The sequence below is a fragment of the Carassius auratus genome, chromosome 13, assembly GCF_003368295.1.
Source record: "Carassius auratus strain Wakin chromosome 13, ASM336829v1, whole genome shotgun sequence".
In the NCBI taxonomy this organism is placed as follows: Eukaryota; Metazoa; Chordata; class Actinopteri; order Cypriniformes; family Cyprinidae; genus Carassius; species Carassius auratus.
The window spans coordinates 10,181,285-10,209,160 of record NC_039255.1 but is presented as its reverse complement, the minus strand read 5'-3'; the positions used below and the strand labels follow the sequence as shown (position 1 = coordinate 10,209,160).

The following is a 27,876-nucleotide window of genomic DNA, read 5'->3' as shown; positions in this document are numbered from 1 at the left end:
ATATATATATATATATATATATATATATATATATATATGTATATGTATATATATATGTATATGTATATATATATATATATATACACACACACCTTGGTGTAAACATCTCTGAGGACATGACTTGTTGGACTACCCGCATTCAAACACAGGTGAATTTGGGATTTTCCTTAGTTGTCAGTTATAATCATCAAAATTATAAGAAATAAACATTTGAAATATATGTCCTTGTGTAATGAATTAATATAATGTACAAGTTTCACTTTTTGAATGGAATTAGTGAAATAAATAAACTCTTTCTAATTATTCTAATTATATGACCAACACCTGTATATGTGTGTATGCATGTATGTATTTGCTGATGATACTGTGGTTGTTAATTAATAAACAAACACAATGGATAAAATGCATAATGACAAGCACCCAGACTGCTGATGTACTAGAGGTAGTCAAATGTAATCGTCTGGTATTCAAATCAAATCTGTGACTGTAATATTGAAAGACTTTTTTTAAAAACGGCTAAAAAACTACAACTCCCGTAAGAGTCCAAAAGACCAGCCTTCCTTACGACAGCAAAATTCTATTGGTTCGCACCTGTTTGACTGACTCCACTCTAGCCAATCAGCTGTCTTCTGAATGTACGGAATGCGGGTCACTTACCGGCGTACTGCCAGCGCTAGAAAGTGCCACGACTCCACACAGACATCGACTGACTCCTCAAGCTGGGGATAAGATTTTTTTTTTAGTTAGTTTTTTTTTTGCTGGCGTGGCGAAGGCAGTTTGGTTCGAGATAATCACTTCTGTTTAAACTCTTCCTGAAGTGATTCATCCAACGGAAATCTGCCGCGAGAAAAGGTGAGATTCAAAGCTTTTGTTATGGCGTTTTTCATTAAAAGCTTAAAAGATTTTCAGTAGAAATTAACGTTAGCAGTAAACTTTTATCTCAGCCATTTATTTACCCTCCTATTTAACTAGCTCGTAAGCCGAAAGGGGTTAAAGACATCTTATGTAGTTATGTAGCGAATAGCATGACTATAATAAGTGGTTTCACATTTTGGTTTGGGGTGATGCTCTGTTCTAGTTAACTTAGACCGTTAGTAACGTTACCAGCTTTTCCTTTGTGAGTTACCAAAAACTGCATTAAACTTAACATTTATAACGTTAACAGGTTTAATGTCTGTGGGAATTATCCGAAATTTGTTTAAAAACTTAATTTTGGTAACTTGGTTCATTCACGTTGCAAATAACGTTACAGCTGTAGAGTGCAGAAACCCTGAGCATTGATTTCTTATTTTATGTGAATTGAACAGCTACCTTATGAATAGGTGTCAAATGAGAATATGGAATGTGGAAAATATGCCGTTCCATCTAGTGTGAATCATCCTTTTAATTCAGTTTCATAGCAAATGTTGAGTCTCCCCCTTAATTTCCTATTGGCTCTTTAAATGACTCCATGTGAAGTCATTAGAAATTATCTATTTTATAACTGTTAATAATAAATTATATATTATAACATCTTTAAACATGTAAGACATAAATTAACATAAATGTAGTCTGTCACATTTTACAGGCATGATCATTAAAATTTCAAGCCCCCCCCAATCTCCTATTGGTCTATTTTACTTTAAAGAGCAGGTCTATAAGTGAATGTGAAGGTATAAGCATAATGCTTACAGTATACAATATTTGTTTCAATGTAAAATTGATTATGCTTTTTCATTCATTAAGTTCTTGTATAATCTCTTTAATTGGCACCCAATCAAATCATTATATATTAATATTACAACACAAGAAAACATTGTCAAAGGCTATGGAAAATAGAGCAGTTTATGCACAAATCGGTTTACAAAAAAACTTAACATTCCAATGTACAAGTTACATATGGCCTCTAAAAGTCTGTATTGTACTCCTAAATGTGTATTGATAGTTCTTGCTTCTAGGATATGGTGAGTTCACAGCTTTTTTTTAGAAAAGGTGTGTGATTGGTATGGTATGAATCCTATGGAAACAGCAGAGTATAGAAATGTGCAGACAGGAGCACATGGTGGAATAGAAAGTCTGTTGCTTTAACCGAACAAGAGTGTTTGCATATTATACGGAAGAAAGTTTTCTCCAAAAACTGTTTTTGTAGTAGAAGTTGAGCGTAGCACACTTGGATGTCTATACCTTATTTTTTATTTTTTTGGGTTGCATGGTACACTTCTATCAGATGTAGTGTTTTTCTTTAAAGTATATGGTAGAAGTGGAGCGCACTTAATCATCTTTTCCTACTCAAGTAATGTTTTTTTTTTTTTTTTTTAAAGAATAAACAAAGTGTAAAGTTTGGGATCTCGAGAACAACATTCAAAAGCAAACTTCAATGTCCTTAGTAAAAAAAAAAAAAAAAAATCAAGTAAAGCAATAAATATGTATTTGATCAAATAATCTTCAGTTAAAGGTACAGGTTGTAGGACCTGCCACTAGAGGGCGCACTATCAAAACAATAACAATTGTGTGGTTTAATGCCACTAAGAAGGAGCGTGGAATGATGGAATTTGTTTTCTTCTACCCGACCTCTGACGGCCATCAATCAGACGGAAAGAGAAATCATGGATTTAACACGGGTTCAACGATTTGCGTGAGTAGATTACATACAAAGTCAATGCAAAGACACAATCAGACTATGGATCAGACGCGTCCACGCTGGTCTAGAGAGGCGATGGCCTGCGTTTGGCGTGTATGCCCCATAATACTAATCTTGTTGATCGTTATAATAGCATACGTTTTCTGTAAAGATACGAATCAAAACAACTCACCTGACGAGTAAAACACAAGCGAGATTGGCATCTCTTTCTAGTTAAAGTTTGTCGCAAAGCTACTTCCGCATGTGTCCACGACATTGTTGTCATGTGGTTTCTACGTCAGTAAAGGCGGTAACAAAGAGTAACTAACATCTTTGACAGGCGACTACACTGCCCTGTGTCACTGTTTAGAATGGGAATTTTCTCATGATTTACAAGTAGTTGAAAACATTATAGATATTGTTAGTAATCACCTGGACAAAATATATAACACTAGTCTAGTGGTTTTGGGATATTTTACTGCAAATATCTTACAAATTGTACCTTTAAGAGGGACTTGACTTGGAAGTTGTTAAAGATTTTGGTTCTACTCTTGAGGTAAAAATCCTTAAGGTGGAATTTTAAACTGGTGGAATATATATATATATTAGTGCTGTCAAAATTAGCGCGTTAACGCATTCGATTAATTTGAAATATTTAACGCGTTAAAATAAAATAACGCAATTAACGCGGTTGCAGTTTTTTTTATTTCCAGTTGTGGCCTATGTGTGTTCAACGTGCAAAGAAATATGGATAAGACCAAGGAAGGACTTTTAGACGGAAAGTTTCAGTATAAAACTCTGCCGGATTACTCTTCAGTCTGCCACAAGAAACATTATGACTGTATGACTGTAACAGTGCGTAAATCAGACCTTTCTGTAACGCTAACGTTAATAAGCTTAAACGAAAATAAAGAAATAATTGTGTAGCGGAGTATTTTTTGTACACAGTGCCGCGAACTGTCAATCACTCCTGTGCGCGTGCATCACTGTCCTCCTCGCAGCTGCAGCAACTTGCGCTCTCTCTCTTCATCAAGCTTTAAAACAAAAAGGGGACAAAAAGATCATATTGTCTTTGTGCATAGGCTATAGATTAATTAGATAAATGAATATCTAAATTTGTGCCTTGCCGTCTACGGTATTTTTTTAGAACTTAGAAAAAAGATGCTGCAGCCAATGAGCAGCCAGCGGGGGCTGCAGGACGACTCAACCTCCGCAGATAGTTTTTAATGTTTATCTGACAATAAATACTCAAGATTTTGCTTTAGTATAACTCACAACGAGTTTCACACACCTTCTCCGGCCACGTTGAGTTGTTGACACTTAACAGTGGGAAAAGCGACACATGCGCTATTCACTTGTATAACTTAACGGTGAATGGGTAATGTAGTTTCTGCTCTGGGTGGGATGAATTAGGAAGCTTGCATTGTGAAGGGCGCTCTGAAAATCGGCAGTGCAGGTAAAAGATTAAAACCTCTATTAAAACAGATGTCCAAAATGAGCGTACCGGTACGCTACAAGCACGTTCTGGGCGCACGGAGAGGTGGCGGTACGCTCAAGAGCTATATTTGGAAGTGGCGGTACTGAGTACCGGTGCATACCGGCCCACTTAAAGCACTGGCAATGACTACACTTTGGAATTTTTTTGCAGTCCACTTAGAATTCAACATGGAAATCATTTTTGTTTTTTATTGGCATTGATTGTTTTGAAATTCAAATGGTACTTACATGCCTGTGTTTTTATTTCTGTAATAAATATGGCTTTCAAGCCAACAGTTAATTTGGAGGATATTGATGGTTTATTGCAGGTATGTTGTTTACATGAGAAAATCTGTGTTACAAGTTAAACAAAAATTCCAATAAACAATCATATTTTGAATTTAAATAGTTTCTTTGTCTTGAGTTTACATTAATTATTTACATTTTACATTTACATATCCAAAAAGTTTCAGTCTTTTAATTGCGATTAATCGCGATTAATTTTAAAAAATTGTGCGATTAATTAGTTAATTTTTTTTAATCGATTGACAGCACTAATATATATATATATATATATATATATATATATATATATATATATATATATATATATATATATATATATAATATTATTTGATGATAAAATGCACCAAACCTCACCTTTTTTTTCTTATATCAGAAAGGAAGCTACCAATCATGGACATCTATGATCCTCAGACCCTTGGATTTGTGGTATTTGGTGGCTTCATGGTGTTCTCAGCCATTGGGATCGCTCTGGTCTCAACATTTTCCATGAAGGAGACCTCGTATGAAGAAGCTATAGCCAAGCAGAGGAAGGAGCAGGGGAAGACCCTATCCAGCCAACGATCAGATAAGAAGAAAAAGGACAAGGCAGCTGAGAAGAAAAACCGTGCTAAGAAAAAGGAAGATAAGCCCAATGGGAAGCTCCTGGACTCAGAGGCCACTCCTGAGGTTTCAGAAGTGCCAGCTGAGCCCAGTCCTTCAACTCCTCCAGGCCCAGAACAAGTTGCTTCACCGGCACCTAAACTAGAAGTCCAAACTCAGAAGTCTCCCCAACCCAACCTTTCTCAGAAGCCCGCTTCACCTGCCCTGGCTCAGAAATCCGCTTCACCTGCTCCAACCCTGAAATCTATTTCACCTACCCAAAAGTCTACTACAGCTCCTCCTGCCCAGAAATCTTCACTTGCCCCAGCCCAAAAGTCTGCTCCAGCTGCCCCTGCACAGAAATCCACTTTACCCGCCCCTTCTCAGAAGCCTGCTTCAAATGCCCAGAATGCCCAGAAAGCCACTCCAACTGCCCCTGCTCAGAAAGCAGGTCCACCTGCCCCAGACCAGAAAGCCACTCCAACTGTCCCTGCCCAAAAAGCCGCTCCTCCTTCCTCTGCCCAGAAATCTGCTCCACCAGCCCCCGCACAAAAATCTGCCCAAACTCAAAAAGCTGCTCCATCTGCCCCAACAAAGAACTCCTCTCAACCCGCCCCATCCCAGGAGTCTGCTCCAACTGCCCCAACACAGAAATCCTCTCAACCCGCCCCATCCCAGGAGTCTGCTCCAACTGCCCCAACACAGAAATCCTCTCAACCTGCCCCATCGCAGAATGCTGCTCCGACTGCCCCAACACAGAAATCCTCTCAACCTGCCGCATCCCAGAAGGCTGCTCCAACTGCCCCAACACAGAAATCCTCTCAACCTGCCCCATCCCAGAAGGCTGCTCCAACTGCCCCAACACAGAAATCCTCTCAACCTGCCCCATCCCAGAAGGCTGCTCCAACTGCCCCAACACAGAAATCCTCTCAACCTGCCCCATCCCAGAAGGCTGCTCCAACTGCCCCAACACAGAAATCCTCTCAACCTGCCCCATCCCAGAAGGCTGCTCCAACTGCCCCAACACAGAAATCCTCTCAACCTGCCCCATCCCAGAAGGCTGCTCCTCCTTCCTCTGCCCAGAAATCTGCTCCACCGGCCCCTGCACAAAAATCTGCCCAAACTCAAAAAGGTGCTCCATCTGCCCCAACACAGAACTCCTCTCAACCTGCCCCATCCCAGAAGGCTGCTCCAACTGCCCCAACACCGAAATCCTCTCAACCTGCCCCATCCCAGAAGGCTGCTCCAGCTTCCTCTACACAGAAATCTGCTCCACCGGCCCCTGCAGAAAAATCTGCCCAAACTCAAAAAGCTGCTCCATCTGCCCCAACACAGAAATCCTCTCAACCTGCCCCATCCCAGAAGGCTGCTTCAAATGACCTGACCCAGAAAGCTGCTTCACCATCCCCAGCCCAGAAGTCCTCACCACCTGACCGAAAACCCAGTCCACCTGCCCCGGCCCCTTCACAAAAGGCTGCTACAGGTACTACCCCTCCTGCATCCCATCCTGCTCTTGAAGATGCTCCACCCGCCCCATCTCCTAAGGATAAGAGGAAGAAGAAATCCAAAGCAAAGTCTGCTTCAGCTGAGGTTCAGCCCAAATCTGTGGCTCCATTGGAGATGGTGACCAAAAGGGTTCCTGTCATGGCTGTGCCTCCAGTGGGTACTTCGAAAGCTGCTTCAGCAACTGCTGTGCTGGCCGAAACAGAAGAGCCCAAACAAGAAGCTCCAGCCAAGAAGAAAGGAGGCTCTAAGAAGTCGTCAGAGCCAGGTATGCTGTTATCTCCCCATATATTAAGTGGATTCCTCCTACTGTTTCCTGTACATTTTAGACATTTCACTTAATAAGAATAATAATAAAAAAATAGTATTATTTATTATAGTAGCTTTCAGTAGTAGTCAGTAAGATGCACTGAGACATTATCAAACCTTAGGAGTCATATTTTTTCTAATTGAAAATTAATGCTTCCGTTTTACAATCTTCATGGGCACTAAACTACAGCTCAAAGACTCTTTAATGCTTGTTATTATATTAGGTTAACTCATTAATTTTGAATGTTAATTTGGCTTTTGTTCATATTTGTATTATATTAAATAAATATAATATAATAATAATAAATATATATATATATATATATAATATTTATATATCACATACATAATTGATTTGAAAATAAATTTACGTTATCAGAATGCAGTGTAATTTTTAGATGCTAATATTAGACCTGTAAACTGAAAAAAGCCATTCTAAGTGTATCTAATGGAACCAGGTATGCTTTAAAGGAAGTATGGCCTCAGTGCAATAACAGGATATTTTTGATTGGTTTGCCATACCCTTAAATACACATAGATAAAACTGTTCTGCCTAGACCACACAGATTACATCTACATGTGAAGCTTGTAAAACCTGAATTTATGACGTATGTCATAACGTGTCACTTCCTGATGCCATTCATCTACTTCAGAGTAGCGTCTGAATTGTTTCTTCTGACAGATAGCACTGATGTGTTCCATTTCCTTTGTGGGCGGGGTGTAAGAATAGCGCTACTCCTTATTTGCTGATGTTGGCTCTGATTGGTTGCAGAGAGCTCAGAGGGGGTTTCTTTCTGAAGTGCTACTCATGGGGGAATGGAGGCACTGATCTTCTGATCTTGGTTTTCATGCATGTGTGTGTGGTGTGAGCTACTTCATAAGCTCTTAAGCACATGCGATAGTTTGAGTTTCATTAACAGCTTCGTATTCTGCCTTTTCCTTGATTCTTATGATGTTATGCATAATTTTGTCTTCACTTTATTTCTACTAGTCATAACACAAAATAAAGCCATACCACTAAAAATCTAGATAAATGACTACCTCATTAGTTAATCTGTTGCTGGAATAGTCAACCATTCAGTGTTGTTTTCATTAAGTGAAACTTATAATAAAAACGTTTACGTTTAATTGAAAAAAAAAAAAAAAAAAAAATATATATATATATATATATATATATATATATATATATATATATGCCCAGATTTATCTTATCTAAATTCAGAGAAAACTCATAAAAATGACACATACAACCAAATTACATTTAAATCAAAAGGAAAATTTAAAAACTTTAATTAATACAAAAAAAATTGGTACGCCTCACCATGCCCAGCCCAGATGTTATAATAAAATAACACTGATCATATTTAATTTTGTTTCTTCTTTTGTTCAAACATTTCTTTCTCCTTTTGAAATCCTCCTTTCATGCACACGTCCTTATACATTTTCCACTCACTGGTGATGAGGTATTGCTCTGCTGTGGGAAAAAGCAGAGAGTTTGTGGCAGCACACAGGTGTGCTTCTGTGCTCCCAGAATTCCTCTCCTCTTCATGAAGCACAGCCCTCTTGGCCCTGTTCAAACAATACGTTTGCCTCAGCTGCTCCATTAGGGGAGCACACAAATGCCTTTAGTGGCTGGACAATGGGAGTTTATCACCAGTCCTGGATGCCATCTCACCCTGGTGCCACACTGCACTCATGCCATGTTGGCACTGTAAATAAAAACAACTTTATAGTACATGCACACACTACTGTACAAACATCCAGTTAATTGTATTGTACACGTCATTTTTTGGAAGCTGCTCTTGTTTTGGTCTCTCTGTTTTATTCTATGAATGAACTGTTCTGAACATGTTTGATTTTGATGCTGGAGATCATGGTGTGCGTGTTTAGGGAATGTTTAGGAGTGTAATCAAATGATTTGGAGAATTTGCTCATAAAAACAATTAGTTAAGATTAGACCAGAGACTGATCTGCAGCAATATGCTTCTTAGTTTTCTGATTTGGATCCCTCAAATACAGAATGACACACTGGCCTAATCTCAAGCATAATCTTAATAAATGATCTGTTTTTGTTTTTCTCTATAGTGGTGGCTGCAGACCCCGCAGACAGTCCACTGTACCTGCCCTACCAGGCCTTGCTTTCCACGGTGAAGAGTATGGTGTTCACTGAAGGAGAGGCCCAGCAGCTCATTGAAATTCTAGATAAAGCTGGCGTTATTCAAGACACATGGCACAAGGTAAAGCCAACTTCCTAAAGTAGTTTTTTATGTCTCGTATGTTTAAATCACTTTATTTGAACTCAAGGAAGTTTGTCTAAATAGAGTTTCATGCATGTTTATAGGCCACACAGAAGGGTGATCCGGTAGTTGTGCTGAAGAAACAGCTGGAAGAAAGAGACAAGCAGCTGGCAGCCGAGCAGGAGGACTCAGCAGCTGTTAAAAGCAGACTGAGGGATTTGACTAAAGTAAGGGACTTGTTGAAACACTCATGCCAGTCTAAAAAAGAATCGCATACAAATTTGGAAAAGTGTGAAATGTGCACACCTATCAAGCCTTATAAGTACTCTATTATAATAGACTGTGTTTTGAGGGAAAAGTGGAACATCAATATTTGGTTTTTTACTGATTGAGATGGAGGCAAGGTTTGAACCTACAGCATATTCTGACTGTTCAGAAGTTCAGGGTTGGTAATGTTGAAAACCTTTGTCCTGCCCAGTGGTGTATAAAGTACCTGAAAGTCCTACTCAAGTAAAAGTACAGATATCTTACCAGAAAATAACTTTGGTAGAAATAAGTCACCTTTTAGAATATTGCTGAAGTAAAAGTCTTAAAGTATGTGATATGTATTGTTCTTAAAGGAACACTCCACTTTTTTTTAAATAGGCTAATTTTCCAACTCTCCTAGAGTTTTACCGTTTTTGAATCCATTCAGATGATTTCTGGGTCCAGCAGTAGCACTTTTAGCTTAGCATAGATCATTGAATCTGATTAGACTGTTAGCATCTCGCACAAAAATGACCAAACAGTTTTGATATTTTTCCTATTTAAAACTTGACTCTGTAGTTACATCGTGTACCAAGACCGACGGAAAATGTAAAGCAATGATATTATCCAGCGCCTGAAAATAGTCCCAGCTAGGTTACTTCCAATAAGCCTATTTTCTGTTGCACCCATGATACGGCAGCTAAGTTCCTTAATTATTGCACCGGAATTAAAGCATGTCGAAATGTGCAGTTAAAACCACCAGTAGGTGACAGCAAGTGACTGTTAATGAGTTAGTCATTGAGATTCAAACAACTGATTCATTCAGAAGTATTTGACTGTGTTAATGAGTCAATGGTGAATCACTGAATCATTCAAAACCAATTTGTTCAAAAAGCTGATTCATTCAATAAGTAAACACCATTGCTCAGGGACACAAAACGGTGCTGTGATCTTTGTTTGGAACTATTTTCGTTTGCAAAATTGAGCAAAAACATGTATAAAATGATTATTAAACGTGTCCATGCTGATATCTGCAGAAAAATGGTACTCTTTGTGTGATATAGATTATATTAAATTATATAAATCTAAAAAGCATACAGAATCATTTTTGCCATCTACAATTTAGAAAGCCTGGAATTTATCTTTTTAATAGACCAATAAATCAACGTGCGTGCACTCTGTGTGAGATTTGGTAATGTCAGATCATCACACGTCATTTCGACAACACTTACCATATTACCACAGATGATATACTGTATATCGCAGACTCCACTTGAGTGGGAATTGAATAATCTGCGGTTGTGTGCGTACTTGTTTGCACATGAGCAAAGGTGTTTTTTAGGAGAATAACTTGCAAACGCCATACCACTGATTTGTCAAACCTTCTTTCCTGCAGCCTGTGTTCTTCGGACTATTTTGTAGTAAGTAATGAATATGCTTCGGGGAAATGTATCACAGTAAAAGTATACATTTAGATTAGGAAATGTAGTGGAGTAAAAGTTGACTGAAATATAAAGACTCAAGTAAAGTACAGATACTTCCAAAGAAATACTTGAAGTATTACTACACCACTGGTGCTGCCTAATATTTTTGTGGAAATCTTGATGCATATTTTTTCAGAAGTAAAAAAAAAGCTCTACATAACCCTTCAAGTAGAAGCCACAAGTATTCTTATGACCAGTTTTCACGTCAGATCATCACCTGTGTATGATTTGTTTGTCTATAGGAGCTCTCTGGGGAGAAGTCAAAGGTGGCGTCTGTAGAGACCAGGCTGAGCTCTCAGCTGAGTAAGCGAGAGCAGGACATCATTGCCCTACAAGCACGCATGCAGGCCAGTTATCAAGACCATCTCGCAGAGACTCAGCAGCTTAATGCCAAGGTAAGAGCTCAGCACTCTTACCTTGGCATTGCCATAGACCTGCATGGAAGCAAGACTCTTAAAAAGAGACACGATTACATTTACATTTAGTCATTTAGCAGACGCTTTTATCCAAAGATTACAAGGATGTCTACCAAAATATTTTAGTAGGACAGAAAATTTAAATATTAATCACATGGTAATTTGTCTATTTAACATGATTAATCATGGTTTTATAAAAAAATAAAAATAAAAATTATACATGTATCTATTTATTTATATATATATATATATATATATATGTATATGTATATGTATGTGTGTGTGTGTGTGTATGTATGTATAATTTTTTTAATGTTTTTTTTTTATAACATTAGGGAATAATGTCAAAGTAAATGCATTGAATTTAACGGGATTAGATGCTTTTAATTACATTAGTGAGCTTTTGCAGCCCTAATATTTACGTGACATGTCTAAGCCCTTTCTACTCCTCATTAGATCTTGGCTCTCCAGGACCAGCTGGAGAAAGGCCCTAATGCTCAGCTGGCCCGTCTACAGCAGGAGAACTCTATCCTCAGAGATGCACTTAACCAAGCCACCAGTCAGACGGAAAGCAAGTATGAACCTACTGCTCCTGTCGAACCCAATCATGTCTTGCTTGCTTAATTAATCTGTTTCACAATTTGAGACTGCAGCAGACTAACTAGCGTGACATATTAAATATAGTAACCATGCAGTTGTCAAAAAGGTCTTCATGTGGGTTGTTAATCATTGTAGCGGTTTATGATGACAGCTCATAGCTCACAGCTTTTTTTTGCTATATTAAATCTTTTGAATCCATTAGACAAAATGCTGAATTGGCCAAACTGCGTCAGGACTGCATTCGGCTGAATAAGGAACTGGTGGAGAAGAACGAGGCCTTGCAGGCTGACGAACAGCTCAGGAAAAATCTGGAATCTAAAGCTACCGCGGCTGAGAAACAACTCGCCCAGCTGCAGGTCAGTTACCCACCCTTTAAAAACCATTCTTTGCACCACAGATGCCAATCATTCCTGTTGTTTCATGTTCTGAGTTGTAGTTAGTTTTGTGATGCCTCTTATGAAAGAGTTCAGAATGCCACTCTAATTCTTATAAAACATCTCCCAGCATGAGCACCAGCCTCATTAGAGCTTTCTGCTACCTCTCGCTGGGCCTTTTAGCCTTGCACATCTGCAGGTCGGCAAGTTTAGTATCTTGCAATCTGTGTGTGTGTGTCTTTAAAAAGCTTGCTTAGGCTTGCTGGTAAAGCTGACGCTTTAACCCCCCAGTGCTGGTGCCTCTACTAATGGGATTGTTCATATGCTGGCAGAATGTTTGATCGCTCCGCAGTGCTCTGTGTGAAAATGGCCCATGCTACAGGGAAACACTTCTTCGAGCGAATCTGGAATGTGAGCCTGCTTGAGCAGTACAGTTTCAGGAAGAAGTGTCTGATTATTCATACTGGAAACACACAGAACAGCTTTAGCATCTCTTCACTAATCCACTGCTACAAACCAAAGTCCACTGAATAAAAGTAGTGTCCTGAGGCCATTTTAAGCATCTAGACAGTGTACAGGCTAAGGAGAGACATTGGTAATGTCTGGAGAGTGTGAGTCATTGATCTTAACATAATTTTTTTTGCGTAGAGCAACCTTATGAGAAACCTCTTGAGTAGCTGAACACAAAGAGAATCAGTGTTCCTATTTTACATTAGTACCCAGTTAGAAATTAGTGTAAATAACCATTAGGACATAAAATAAATTTAATTAACATTGCCTCTCTCCAAAAAAAAAAGTTATTGAACACAAAACTGTTTGAATGTCTTTTATCATATCAGAACATAAAATTGTGGTCACTGTTTTTAAGGTTTCAAATATTTTAGGTACTTATGCTTCATTGCAGCTTAGATTGCACATATTTTACATTTTATAAGTGCGTGCTTTCCCTAGGTATCGAACCGATGACCTTGGTGTTAGCGTTGTACTCTACTATTTGTGTTGCATGACCAAATATGAACTGTGTTTTCTGTTTTCATGCTTCGTCCCCTGCAGGGGACCTGGGTGAGCAGTGAAAAGGCTCTGCAGAAGCGTCTCGAGGATGTGAGTGAGGAGCTCAGACAGACCCAGAGCAGCAGAAACAGCCTTCAGACACAGCTTGAACAAGCTCATAAAGATGCCACTGCTCTAGCAGGTCAGCAGCACCCACTGTAGAACCACAAGAAGAATTCTCCTAGATTCTGTCTGCTTTAAAAACATTTCTTTATATCTGAGGTGTATATGCTGCGAGGTATAATGTCTTGCGGTAGGGCTGGGCGATATATCGAATATTAGCGATAGTATCGGAATAATTTTGACGAAGATGAAAAATTTTAATATATCGGGAATATCGAATATTTCAAATTCAAGCATACTTTCCCAAAAGAACGCGCCAAATGTCCAAAAAAGGAACCTGTAACTGCTGACTGCTCTACGCCCCTCTACTACATTCCGAGTTTAAATCTCAGAATCAGAGCTCCACTGTTATAAGGATACATTTTCTGCCTGGTGTTTGCTTATTTTAAGCAATCTGGCAACCATGCGCACGTGCTCACTCCTCATTGCGAAAGAGCCGGTCTGTGTTCTGTCATGAGATCTCAACTGTATTGATTGCATTTGTGATCGCAAAATAAATGCACTTACTCAACCGCTGATGTTTGAATTGTGAAACATAGGCTATGGCCAATTGGAATTACTATTGGGGAATTTCACTGATATGTTTACCAGTTTCCATTATATAGACAGAGAGAATGCCCCATCTAAGAGGGTTTTTAATGTCAGTAGGAACATAGTTTCATGCCACAGAGCTTCTCTTAAAACCACAGACAGTTGACAGACTTGTGTTCTTAGCTTAAAAACTTGTTAAAAAAATAAAAATAAAATGCTTATCCCAGTTGCATAGTATAAATTGTGAATTGCATGCACTAAAAAGTCGACAGAATGCACTTTCTGTACTTAATTTGCACTGCTTCAGTTACATATAGGCCTACATGTATTCATTTAATAAAAAGTAGTAAGTGATCTCTTGGTCTAGATTTTTTTAAATGCTTAAATAAGCTGTTTAATCTAAATTGTTTTTGTTTGTTTTTTATGGGCAAAAGGAAATCATGTTTTTTTTTTTATTATTTAAATGCAAATGCAAACATATTGATATATATATCGAATATCGTAAAAATTTTGACAATATCGAGAGATCTTTTTTTTTTTATATATCGCCCAGCCCTATCTTGCGGTATCCCTAACTTTCTTGCATACTATGTATCGCTTTGGACAAAAGAAGCAGTGAAATTATGAATTGGTAAAATAAGTGTTTTTTTTCCTAACTGCACCGTTTCAGAAGCTCAAGCTCGTGTGGCCAGTATGGAGACGGAAAAGATAGAGCAGACCAGACAGTTAGAGAGGCTGCAGAGCCAGCTGAAACTGCTGGAGGCGAGCCAGAACAAAGAACAAAACCACAATTCAGAGGTGACACTCTACTTTCTATGTCCCAATACAAATGCCTTTGTCACGGTATAATAAAATATAATAATATTATATGTTATGTGTGTAACCTCATATAAATGTCTCAGTTGCACTTTATTTTACAGTTTCCTTATTTCAACATAGTTGTAATATTAATTAATAACACGTACTTACTACAGGGTTAAGATTAGGGTTTGGTTTAGTTATTTGCATGTAATTAAATATAATTTGATGTTATTACTATAGCAAGCATATATAATGTGTAACAAGAGTGTGTGCAAAGTCCATTAAGTGGTTTGTAGTTAAGGTGTCATGTTGAATAACTGGTTACAGTTTGTTAAACATTGTAATATATGGTTGAGCAGTAATTTCATAAGGATTTGCATGTTTAATATTTATAGGCTTTGATGGCTGAACTGGAGCAAGCAAAGAGCAGGTAAGATGTGAGGCCATATTTGCTTGAGATGCCAAAATTGGGTAAAGAAATAAGACTTGTTTTCAGATGACAATGAAATGTTTGTTTTATTCTTCAGTGACAAATGTTCTTCTGTTATCCACAAAGGGTTCCACAATTTTAGTACAGTTCAACCCCCCCCCCCCCCCCCCCCATATACATTTTCAGAAGCTTTGCATCTAACATTTGTTGAAAATGAATTCATATTTATTGTTTAATCTATAGCCTGAAGGATAAAGAAGAGGAGCTGATCCAACTAAAAAACATCATTGCAAATCAGGTGAAGCCGAACATACTGCTTTTTAGACTTTTTCAGCTTATCTTAGTATTTAGTATTTCATTACTATTAGTAAATTTGACTCTTAATTGTTCCCTTATTTGAACCAATCATCTGTCCTCTTCAGGATGATAACACAACAGAGATGCAGCAATTGCAGCACAGGTACGATACGCATGTTTTCTGCTGCTTCACTAATACAGTTCAGTTCAGTAGTTCTTAGTTGATTTGAATCTGTTTATTTGATCTTTTCCTTTGAACTTAAGCGTAAAAGAAAAGGACGACCAAATAGCAACTCTTCAGGGAGAGCTCCAACAGTTTAAAGAAAAGAGTTCAGACCTCACCAGAGTAAGTTTATCATATGCAAACCTCAAACAATAATTCAATTTAGACTCAACCATTCTTGCCTTTTTTTATTATTCATAGCTTGAAAACACAGAAATGCTGGAACAGCTACAAAACAGGTATATCAGTTGTGATTCAAACAGCTTTAAATTCATGTTTTTTCTTCACATTCTGTTTAAAAAGATTTAATGCCGTATGTTTTTCCTGTTCCTGTAGTCTGAAAGAAAAGGAGTCTCGGGTGGCTTTATTTGAAGAAGAGATGAGGCACTGTAAAGAACAGTATGACACTAAAGTAAGTGAGACTTTGCTGTTATTATTATGTAATTTAGTACTTTTGACTATTAAAGCTAGTGTATCATATGTTGATTTAAAAAAAAAATGAACATATTTCTAATAAAGCACTCTTCATTTACAGCTGGCAGATAGCACAGCCAAACTGGAGTCACTACATAAAAGGTACAGATTCAGTCCAACTGAAGGCCACCTACGTGTTTATGTTCCTGTTAGTCACCCACATTGACACCATTCTGTGATGAGTGTCTACTTCCACAAAAAATGAGGGGGTTTTCATAATGTTTTTCAGTGTAACTGAAAAAGAGAGCCTAGTGACATCACTACAACAGGAAGTGCAGCAGCTCACGGATCTAAATCAGTCACATGGCAAGAATTACGTAAGTAGCCAAGACTGTTGTGGACGTGCTTGTCTTTATCTTCCATGTACACCGTGATTCATAAAAATATGCGTAGGCAGTAGATGCTTATCTCATCTCATCTCGTCAGCTGGGTATATGCTCTTGCTGTACAAAGTAGATTGTTGCAGTGCACTTCCATTTCTATTTCAGACGTCTAGACTTTTAAATTACCTAGGTTTTTCTGTGTGTAAAATGTTTTTGGTAATAATGGTTCCACAGATAAAAGAATTATTAAGAAGTGTCATCATTTTACTCAACCGTTTTAATTTTAAAGAAACCTTGAATTATTTGTTTCATATTATTTCACAATTTAAAATGTTCTTTTGGTTTAGACAGTATTTAATTAAGTGTCTCCGCTTTTACCTTTTTGTATTTCTATGCACAGATTTTTTTAGAGTTTTTAATGTAAGTTCGGTTGCCACTGAGCATATCATTTCTTTACAGGAAAGTTTGGAGGATATGCTAAAATCTGTCCAGGCTGAGACCAAAAAAGTTCTTCACTCACTTTTCCCACACATCATCATAGAAACAGCACAGGTATCTAGGATTTAAGTTTTCTCATGGTATTTATCACTTGGTTTTATTTTTGGGTGCTCTTGTAATATTGACTTAATATTGAGAGCAAATACACATAACGTTAGCCACTCTATACATACAATATCATTCAAAAGTTTGTTCTGAATTTATTTGATCAAAATTACAGTGAAAACAGTAATAATATGAAATAGATTACTACTTAAAATATTTTTTATATGAATATTTTTACAATTTTACAAAGCTGAATTTTCAGCATAAATTACTCCAGGCTTCATTGTGACATGGTCCTTCAGAAATCAATCTAATATGATGACTTTGGTGCTCAAGAAATGTTTTATTATTGCTATTATTATCAAATGTGTATATAAGTATTCATTGCTTCTTGATGACCCCAAACCTTTGAATGCTAATGTACACGATGCACTTCTTTAATTTTTAGCTAATTCTGAGTGTCTCGTTCTCTTTTTTTTTTCTTTTTTTCAGACCAATTGGCTTCAGGACTTTGCTGTGAAAGCACAAGAGGTGCTAAATCAAAAGCAACAGAGCCAAGAATCCCAGCAGAACACCGAGATGGTGGTTAGTGTGCTGCAGATCTTAGCCTTGTGCTATTATCATCTTAAAATGGTTCTGTGTTGCTCCCTAGTGGGAATGTATGGCATATTTGTATTTACTACAATGCTGTTTTTATTATTAGGAGATAATGGGGAAACTACAGGCAGCCCAGGAGAGTCAGAGCACATTACAGTCTGAGTGTGAGCAGTACAGGAGCGTACTGGCTGAGACGGTGAGATTATACACCAAGCATCTGTTTCAGCAAAGCCTTAATGAAAAATGGATCAAGCCGAATTTGTTTCCTGACGCTCTATAGGAGGGGATGCTGAAAACACTTCAGAAGAGTGTAGAGGAGGAGGAGAGGGTGTGGAGGACCCAGATAATTGAGTCAGAAGAGAAACTAAGGATGGTAGGTCAATGCACTGTATTAACACATGCATATAATTCTACAGACACAGTGTGAGAACAGTAATATACATAGAGAAAGAGTTTATTATGCATCTTTAATTCTAGAAAATGCTGTAAAGCATTCAGTCTCTCAATCTATGATTTTTTTTTTAGGCACTCAAAAAGGTGCAGGAATTAGAAGAGACAACAGAAAGCTTGAGAGCGGACAACCCGAGGACCCAACAGGTATAGATTTCACCTGTGGAAATGAACCGTTGTACTGTAGGACACTGTAGGAATACAAAATATGAGTATAGGGCTTGGGCGCCGAGTTGCATTCTGGGACGTGGCGGCCATGTTGCTAGCCTCGCAAATGTAAACATACAGCAAGTTGAACGAGAAGAGCAGAGTTGGGAGAAAGAAAAAAGATGTTAAAATCTCGAAAAAGGTTGTGGGATTTAAAGGGATACGCTAAATAGGGATGCCAGGGACCGGTATGTGGAGAAAAATCTGCCCTATTAATGGTTTGGATCCATATGAAATTCCTAACAAAGAATGGTGTACCGGCGAAGACTTGCTGCCGCACTTTTGCATTACAGATATCTTTGGCTATCTTGTTTGTTTTGTGAGCGCCTACACTTCAGAATAGTTCCGAAGCTACAAGTCATTGAAGTCTCATGTACAGTTCACAAATGGATGGGTTCAGGAGCTGCAAATCATAGAAACGGAACAGCTGCAAACAGTATACAGTAATCCGGACAAAGGTGAGCTACACCTAGCTGCTAGTTTAGTAACCGTTAGTGCTAACAACAATTCACACATGGACTTTTAACAATGTGTTTCAAAAGTGTAGTTCGTAGCTGTCAACCCTCCCGTTGTTTCTGGGGTTCTCACGTATTTGAGCTCTTTTCCCGCTGTCTTCCCGTTTTAGTATTTTCCTGTAAAATATCCCGTTAGCTCTTCATTTGGACCTGTCAAGTCTCTGTGTTGTTGTCCTGTGGCTACTCCTTGCCCTTCCAGCGAAACATATGTTTTCAAAGCATCGTTTTTCTTACTTGAAAGCAACCTTAGCGTGATGTTGGTCTTTTTAAGATAGCATGGTTGTTGTGAGAGCAATTTCACGCCAATCTGTAACTAAAGTCACGTGAGACCTAGCTTCACAAATCGCTTAACGTTAGTTAATGCAGCAGTTTTGTAGTACAAATTTTTGCTGTCAGCAGAGGGATAGCAACAAAAAGATGAATGTTGAAATTTCCCGTATTTTAGATGAGTAAGCGGAGAAATTTCCTTTATTTTCAATGTTGACTTAAGCTATATAAATGAATATTCAGATGTTATGGTCTCCGTAGTCGCGCCTCCAAGCAGGAAAGCGGTGTAAAGTTAATCCATTCTCATTTTATTTTCCCCATGGCGATTATATGTTGCGCTATTTACACCCCACAATACAGCAATGGTTTACCATGGTTGAAATAGGTTTTTAATTAATCAAATCAAGACACACGGATAAGAGGGAGTACGTCTAAACACTGCGCAGTAGTCCGAGTGGCAGTAAAGGAGGCCATCAACGTGGCGGTCAAGCCAAGTAATGACGTCACCATGCCCAAGCCCTAATACAGAGTGCAAAAAAAGTATCTGGCTGTAAATATCCTGGTTTAAATTATTCAACCAGTTCCTATACAAATAAAGGTGTGTGTTCGAACAGTCCTCTTCATTTAAATAAATAAAGTATTATCCAAAAATTAAATAATTCATATTAAGACTCCACTAATGCATTCTCATTCATTATTTATTTTACATTCAAATGACTTTTCTCCAATGAGCAACATGTAATAATTTATATAAAGGGTCCTTTAATCATTAAATGCTTTCAATCCAAGTTTAAGGTTATCTTTACATCATAAATGGTATAATAGATGTCCCATTATCACTTTAAGATAATAAAATCCTAAATTTTAGAACGGAAATAAATGAATTGTTAAACAGCCTTTCAAATGTTATGTTATGATTAATTAAACTTGAGTGCTTATGCTGTACTAGTGATGATTGATGGCAGTTTACTTTATGGTTTAATGATGCATACTTATCTCCCTCATCTGTTAGAAGGAGAAACTGGAAGCTTAGATATTTCAAAATGGGCTTGTTTTATATAGACCAACATTATTCATAAAACCTTTTTTTTGGGGTATTTTGGTATTTGATTGGTATTTTGGTAACACACTGAATTATATCTGGCATCTCCGGGCCAAAACATCACAGAAGGGAAAGACTAAGGACATTTTTTCACGGATTCCGTATATAGATTTTCCTAGTATTGTCATAATTTGTTCATTTCCTGTCTTTAAACACATCATTGCATTGGCAACATTTATTATCAGTAATTTGTATAATATATGGGTACATAAACTTCTGTCTATATATATATAGGATAAAACGTGTCTCGAGGATTTTCAATGTGTTACTCTATTTGTTACTTATTTGTTTAGCTTCTAAGCAGTATTAAGTCCCTGTTATATATGTGTCCCATCTTATTTAAGTACGTACAAGAGATAAATGATGGGGGAACAATCATTGAGATTTTATCGGTTTGTATTTTATTCATTTCTTTTTTGGACTTTAAAAGCCTGCAGACATACTGGTTCATGCTAGTAAGAAACCCAAGTGTATATACAGAAGAAAATTTTAACAGCATGCAGTATTTCTCATTCTCTAATCTGAAATTCTCATTGTCTGTATCCTTTATCTGTCCACCCCCCCCCCCACCCCACTGTATGTAGCTGGAGGAGAACGTGAAGTTGCTTGAAGCCCAGTTGGAGAAACGGCTCCAGTCAGCATCCACTGACAGCCAGAGTCAATCTGAAGAGATAACGCACGTGAGCACACACTCCTGTCTTAATGCTGATTCACTAAAGCACAATATGAGATACATAAGATAAACAAAGCCTTCTAGTCAATCATTCAACGCATTTTATTTATTTTAAATAATGGTTTTGTCTTTGTGAAGAGGTTGATTGACAAGCATCGTTTAATTTTAAGATCTGATGTGGTTGTAGAAGATCTTGAGATCATGCCCTGCTTTGCCACTTAACAGTTAATTTTGTTTGTTTTCAGTTGAAGCATGTTTTAGCAGAATCAGAAAGACAGTTGAGTGTGGCCCAGCAGGAGATGCAGACGCAGAGGGAGGAGCTTACACAGGTTGGTTTCCCTTGAAGTCCAAAGCATTTGCTCAAGGTTTACACCTATTATTCTTTGTTTACCCACAATCATGTGGCAAACAGGAGGTTTTGCCAAGGAAAAACACAGAAGGCGGTTTTGTTGATTGACAGCTTCTATTTCCAGGTCAGACAGCAACTGAGTGACGTGACAAAGCGAGCTCAGGGAGTGGGGGAGAACGGGCGGACTGAGGCGGAAGAGTGTCAGGTTAGGGTGCGACATGGAAAGGCACCCTGCACCTCACTTGGCAGTATTAGATACATTTTTCAGTGCTAACTGTAGTTGGCTCTCAAAACCTAGCATTGCCTATATAAGAAGTCTTCCAAAAATGGTTGACTGGAATATTGCCAACTTTGCTTATTGTATTATGAGACAGTCTGTATCAATCAACAAATATCCACAGAAATGTCAGATCATATTTATTTACATAGTGCTTTTCACTATACATATTGGGAGGATTTTACCCTATACATAATGCTATGTTATGGGCCATATGTATGTTTTTCTCCCTATCCAGTACTGCCAAAGAGGGGATGTTTTACTCCTAATTCTAACCATTCATATTATAGCATTTTGTTTTAGCAGCTTCTGTTAACACAGGCGCCTGTTTTCACCTCAGAATATATGCAGTCTTAGCTTCTTTCTGTCACACTCACCTTTTAACCACTAACATTTGTCTTTTGCATTTGAAACTCCTACTTTTATACTGAAGATCCTACTATTTTATAAGGATGTAATGCTTGTTTTCACCTCATTTCCTGAATGCATTGTCCACTAATGCAGCTCTTGTGTCAGCTGGCATGGAAAGGTTTTGCAGTAGTTCCTGGATTAGCTACAATAACTTATCTACTTATGTGGTATTGTTTGTTTGGTCAGGTCCAGGCTCAGCTGGAACAGACATTGGAAAAACTACAGGGTGAACAGGCTCTAAACCTGCAGCTTTCTGCAGAAGTGGAGCAGGTACATTGGTGTCCAAGACCACCTTGTGTTACTTCTTGATTTCTAAAAACCTGTTAATCATTAAACTCATTATTCCATACTTTATAGACTCAGGAGTCCCTCAGAAAACAGATTCAGAGCCATCTAGAGCAGATGAAGTTAGCTGAAGACACTGCAGTCATGGAGGATGTTGCTCAGCTGAAGGTACTTTGCACATTGAATAGCTGACAAATATGCACTTTTAATTATGGCTTTGTCCATGCATTCTGGAAGATAATAATTTAAATGTTTCTTGTTTAACTGTTAAAATTGGGTTTCTAAAATTGTAAATCTCTAATGCTCATGACTTGCTCATGTTTTAGGAGTGTCTAGAGAAGGAGCGAAAGATGACCAAAGATTTGGGCCAGGCAGCCACCAAACTCCAACAACTGCTGAGAAACAGTCAGGACCAACTGGCCAGAGAGAAAGAGAGAGCCAGGACCTTGCAGGATCAATTGCCAGCCAAGGTAAAAACATTATACATATTCATAAATGTTTATAGAACAAATAACTGCATGCCTATGTTAACGTTGTTTGTGTTCTTGTTTTCCAGGAGGGTGATGGAGAGCTGAAGCAAGGCACTTCTGTTTGATGTGCAAAACAAAAAAATTGCCAAAAATTGCCTTAAGATGACCAAAATGAAGCATTCCAAAATTAGTTTTCTTCCTTTTTTTTTTTTTTTTTTGGGGCAAAATAGTCTTGGGAGAAATATTTCTTAAGACTTTTGGGGAAATCTAACTCCTGAAAACATTTTATTTTGGAGATGTGCTGGAACTATTTTCACTTTACATTCCATCTGAAACCTTCTGGCTATGTCAGAAAATATTCCTCAACTGCCTTATATATATTCTCAGTTTTCCCGCATCTCTCCTCCTGATGTCAGTGTTAAAAGGGAAACCGCATGTACATTATGTGTACATCAACTAGTGCAATTAATTTCTTGTAAGTGAATGAGTATGCATAATTGTATGGTACATGGGTACAGCATTTGGAATGGCCTTTCTGTAGCTGGCTTCAACACCACTGTAATAAGATTGATAATAAAGAATGGCATCCTAGCTTGAATTTACTGTCCTGTTTCTTGTTTTGTTTTTTTGAGAATTTGCTGTACATTTACTCGCTCTCATTACTGACCAAGATGTAGATGGGTTTCTTCATCCTAACAGATTTGGAGAGTTTAGCATTATATAACTTGCTCACCAATTGATCCTCTGCACTGAATGTGTGCCCAAATAGCTGATATAAATCAATCGGTTGATTTTAACTTGAAACTATTCCCTCTGGCCAACATACTACTCAATCCATAATAAGCTCCAAGTCAAAAAAAGTTCATCCCCTGTTGTCTCTTCTGAGGATCCATTGGTGAACAAGTGATGTAATGCAAAATTTCTCCAAATCTGTTCTGATGAAGAAACTCATTTACATCTCGGATGGATTGAGGGTGAGTACTTTTCATTTTTGGGAGAACTATTCCTTTAAGATTCCCCCAATTTTGATTCATCTGTTGAATCCGTTTGAAAAGACCAGGCTGTCTTTTTAATAGCATTTAGTTAAGAACTTAACACTCCCATGGAACACAAATTGTTGCATGACTTCAAAAGTAGATTGATCAATGAGTTACAAAGACCACGTCCTCACTCTTTTTCTCCTTGGTCAAAGCGAGTTTCTTCATCACATGCAGGAATTAGCATAAAACTGTTTCAAATAAATAGTTTAGCATGACACACTCTAGCATACAGTATGTACATAATGCAAGTAACTGTATTGCATGAACACAAGACAGTTTTTTTTTTAATGAAATGGTTGAACAACATGCAGAATGTACACTGAGAGAGAACTGTACAAGTCTGAGGACTTGGCATGGCTGGCACATGCTCTGAGATGGAAGAGAGATGTTGTTACTCTGAACAGTACAGAAGTGTATCAAGAGTGCAGGGATCTGAACACATCCTATATCTTAAAGGGTTAGTTCACCGAAAAATGAAAATAATGTCATTAATGACCCTCATGTCATTCCAAACCCGTGAGACCTCCGTTCATCCTAGGAATACGGTTTATTTTAGATTTAGTCCGAGAGCTCTTAGTCCCTCCATTGAAACTGTGTGTATGGTATACTGTCTATGTCCCGAAAGGTAAGAAAAACATCATCAAAGTATTATAGATACAAGATCATGTAGTATGTAGATTTACATTTCAGATTTAAAATAAATTACATTTAACAAAAAAAATAAAACGTTTATAAATTTTATAAAACTTGCAAAGATCAGTACATAATATCTGTACACTACACCAGTGGTTCTCAACTACAGTCCTGGAGACACACTGAAGACAGTGGGAGCAGTGGGTCCCCAGAGCTGGGTTTGAGGGCCACCGCTCTACACTACAGTAAAGGAAAATTATCGCAAATGGCCAGAAGAGGGCAGTATAGTCCACCTAAAGTGCATTTGTTTTACAGTCCCCATGATATCAAAATGGAATTTTTTTTGGAGGTTAAAATTGTGTATATATATATATAAGCTAGTGCACTCCAAATCAATGACAAATTAGCATTTATGCATTCAAAACCGAGTGTTTTTCTCCACCACCAATACAGATGACATAATTCTGCATCAGTCAATGCTCTCAAGAAACCAAACCATCTGAAAGAAACTGCAGCTGAAATTTGTCACATGCTCACCAATTTACTATATGGTAAATTTGAATTTCATATTTTGTGGAGTTCAAACTTCAAAAAAGTTTAGACAGCCCCAATATTATAAACAGCACTGAGGAGACAACATGTGCCAACATAAATGACAAACTTCTCAAACAAAACATTAGCAGCATTACTAAAAATAGTAGTAAGAGTTACCACAAAACTCTCTGTAGAAAGAGTTTTATATTAAATCTAAAAGGGAATCTATTGCATTTGATAACTGGGATTGGATTACTGACCTAAAACAAGATTTTATCAAGGGATTTTTTGAGGTTATACAAAAGAACAATAATACTGGTATTAGGTAAACCAGACTGAAGGAAAAGATAAGTACTAAATAAAAGAGGTGGAGACACATAATCAGGAGAGCAGAAGTGTAATAAAGAATAACTAGTTGGGCATCAATTTTGCAGGAATTGCTTTCATTCTGAATGCACTTTCAAAACACACACACACACGCACTGTTGCATATAAACAAGTTATAAACTCTCAATCATCTCAATCACAGATCAGAAGTGACTTTCATCCAGCAGAAGCATCTATTATCTGACATGTGATAGATTAAAATGTAGACTAATTTACTCCAAAGTTTGGTGGTATTTGTCTGTATTAATCAGAAGTTTGGGTATCTGGAATATTCTTTGAAACTGAATATATATTTATATCTGTTCATATATGACCAATTCTGTGTCATATGCTGTCTATTTTTTTTATCTTTCTTCTTCCTTTTTTTTTGTGCTGTGGTCGAAGACAGAAATGAGCTGCTGTGCAAAATTACTAAAAATGGAAGGGGTAGCAAACCCAGAATTCTTTACTAAACCCCAAGTTGTTCCAAACCTGTATGGGTTTCTTTCTTCTGTTGAGAACAAAATAAGATATTTTGAAGAATATGGTTAAGCGAACAGTTGACGGTAGCCATTGACTTCCATAGTATGGGAAAAATACTATAAAAATCAATGACTTTCATTCCATAAGCTGCTTGGTTGCCCCCATCAGTATTTCAGCAACATAATAGCAAGACAAGAAAAGGCATGTCTGTTTCTTTGGAATATATTGAGAACTTTTAATTTCTATGAGCATTAAAATGTGTTTTTCATGATAGAGACTTATGGACCTTAATCAGGAAATGATATGCATGTAAGCATGGTCAGAGAAATTGTTTTCAGAGGAAACGTTGTAAAACACTGTAGCGTTAATCCTCATGTAATACTTTGCTGCACATCAAGCCAATGTTTCAGCACTGCGCTGTAATTGTTCTCTAGTCATGCACTTGTGTACGTGTGTTGGTTTAAACAGTTTTACAATGCTAATTTAAAATGTCTTTATGTTACAGAGCCGTTGCTCTGTAGGTCTGTGCTGAAGTGACTGTTAAAATCGAATTACACAGCGTGTAGATGAAACAAGTGTGGTGATTGCTCAAGACTTGATTTGTTGCTATAAGAGATAGTCAAAGTCTGATTGGCTGCTGTGACGGGGGCGGTTACCCAACTGGTGCAGAAAGAGATGTTCTTTTTGAACCTTATTCATTCAGGGGTCTCCAGGGCTGCTGTGAACTTACACAATAAGCATGATATCCATTTGGTCCTATTGGACATGACCAAAAAAATGTTCCCCAATTAAGAGGTTCCTGTGTGTTCTAGTTTGTTCGTGTATAAGTAAATCTGCCAGCAAAATCGACCTCAGCTCTGTGCATTCATTTGTCTGAGGGTTTTGGGATCTGCTACAATGAACTCCATAACCCAAGCTAATGCAAGGGAGACAAGTTCAAAGGTTATTTCAACACAACTGTTTTCGTCCCTCGAAGCTCTTTTCCAACATATGCAATTAAAGATGATGACAACTATCCAGGCCCATGTGAGAACATTTCTGGCTTCTGATGGCTTTGGAAACATCTCCCCTCCCCACTGTTACACTCTGTAACTGTATTATGTTATGGTATTATTTTGAAAATGGCATACACATTTTTTGAGGGCTGTGTTTATATGAAGTAAGTCTTGTTGCTGAAAATCCATAAATGAAATGTCAGAGTTGTTTAACAATGTCAGTTTTGAAGATGAAGATTACTGAATATCTGTGCATGAGTGACTTTCAGCCACTAAAACCAAACATATGATATTAATGCTGTATACATTTGATTTTAGGTTGTAAAAAGGAAAAACAGCCTCACTTTTAAAGCTATGCATGAGTGAATCTCAAGTTACCATGAAGAATACAGACACACACACATACACACAATGTGTTTAAGTTACGGTTTATTGAGCAGCTGCTATGGTTACAAAGCAGAGAGGAGGTGAAATTATTTCACTGCAGTCAGATAATGATTTATGACTTCATAAAAGAAGAGCAGAGAGTTGATTAAATAGGGTCATGGAAAACAACATGAAGGGGTGCTGGTGGCACCAGCGAACCCCAAGTAATTCCACTTCTCTCATGTTCTTTTCTTCTTCCTCATCTAGTTACTTTCTTGTGAAAAACAGCTTATGAGACAGGCAAAGAACCCCAGTGAGAATAAAATCAGTGGTCCTTTGAAAAGGGTTTGTTATAAGGTTGGAGTTCAACCTTCAGCTCTTTTCATCAGCCAGTTCAGGCCATTTTAAGAAACTGTTTGAGTTGCTAATTGAAGCAGTTCACAAAGGTTTGTAGGAGCAATTAAAAGAAGCACCATAAAGTACAGAATTGTATTCATTCCACAAACAAGGAACATTTCTTTCTGAAATCGCATACTCTCTGAATAAGTAATTGTTCTGAATAAATAATTACTTCATGACTGTTAAAAAAGCATATTGTATGTGTTAAATTGATCAAGATATACTACATTCACAGTGTTGTTGTTGTCATGTGACCTATCAGTGCCAGTTCACTATCATTCACAAATCTTCTCCTGTGACCTCATGGGATAGTAATGTGTCCGAAGGATTTGCACTTCAGAATATCATCAGAAGTAGTAAGTCATTCAGGAACTTTTTAACCTACTGTTCAGTCTGGACCACTTCCGTCAAGTATATTTCATGACAACTATATTGCATACAGTTAGTGTTGGCGGTATGGTTATGTTCTGGGCAACACTCCACACGCCTGTCCATTTAGCCATGCTTTGACAGAGCGGGGAGAGCAGCAAGAC

The 27,876-nt window shown here is 37.7% G+C and overlaps 1 protein-coding gene across 5 annotated transcripts; it reads left to right on the top strand.

The window, feature by feature from the left end:
* Positions 1–652: 652 nt before the first annotated feature.
* On the top strand, positions 653–23,129 carry LOC113112607 (ribosome-binding protein 1-like). 5 transcript variants are annotated; one of them, XM_026278324.1, is made up of 30 exons: positions 653–852; positions 4,755–5,584; positions 5,639–6,731; positions 8,858–9,009; positions 9,114–9,236; positions 10,982–11,134; positions 11,612–11,730; positions 11,958–12,111; positions 13,183–13,321; positions 14,504–14,631; positions 15,030–15,064; positions 15,308–15,362; positions 15,487–15,524; positions 15,626–15,707; positions 15,786–15,823; positions 15,921–15,996; positions 16,120–16,160; positions 16,288–16,375; positions 16,841–16,933; positions 17,417–17,509; positions 17,628–17,717; positions 17,802–17,894; positions 18,047–18,118; positions 20,647–20,742; positions 20,981–21,064; positions 21,209–21,289; positions 21,959–22,042; positions 22,130–22,225; positions 22,384–22,527; positions 22,614–23,129. In XM_026278324.1, exons 2-30 carry the CDS (start codon positions 4,772–4,774, stop codon positions 22,650–22,652), a joined length of 4,392 nt encoding a protein of 1,463 aa, XP_026134109.1. In that variant the 5' UTR covers positions 653–852; positions 4,755–4,771; the 3' UTR covers positions 22,653–23,129. The 5 variants fall into 5 exon arrangements, with proteins under 5 accessions (XP_026134109.1, XP_026134111.1, XP_026134108.1 ...); XM_026278326.1 differs by having other exon boundaries at positions 4,755–6,019; positions 6,146–6,731; XM_026278323.1 differs by having other exon boundaries at positions 4,759–6,731.
* Positions 23,130–27,876: the final 4,747 nt, after the last annotated feature.

Coding starts and splice junctions, on each gene's coding strand:
- LOC113112607 (XM_026278323.1), top strand. CDS start 4,772: ATGGACATCTATGATCCTCAGACCCTTGGATTTGTGGTATTTGGTGGC. Junction 16,376..16,840: donor AGTCACATGGCAAGAATTAC/GTAAGTAGCCAA, acceptor ATTTCTTTACAG/GAAAGTTTGGAGGATATGCT. Junction 21,290..21,958: donor CTGAGGCGGAAGAGTGTCAG/GTTAGGGTGCGA, acceptor TTGTTTGGTCAG/GTCCAGGCTCAGCTGGAACA.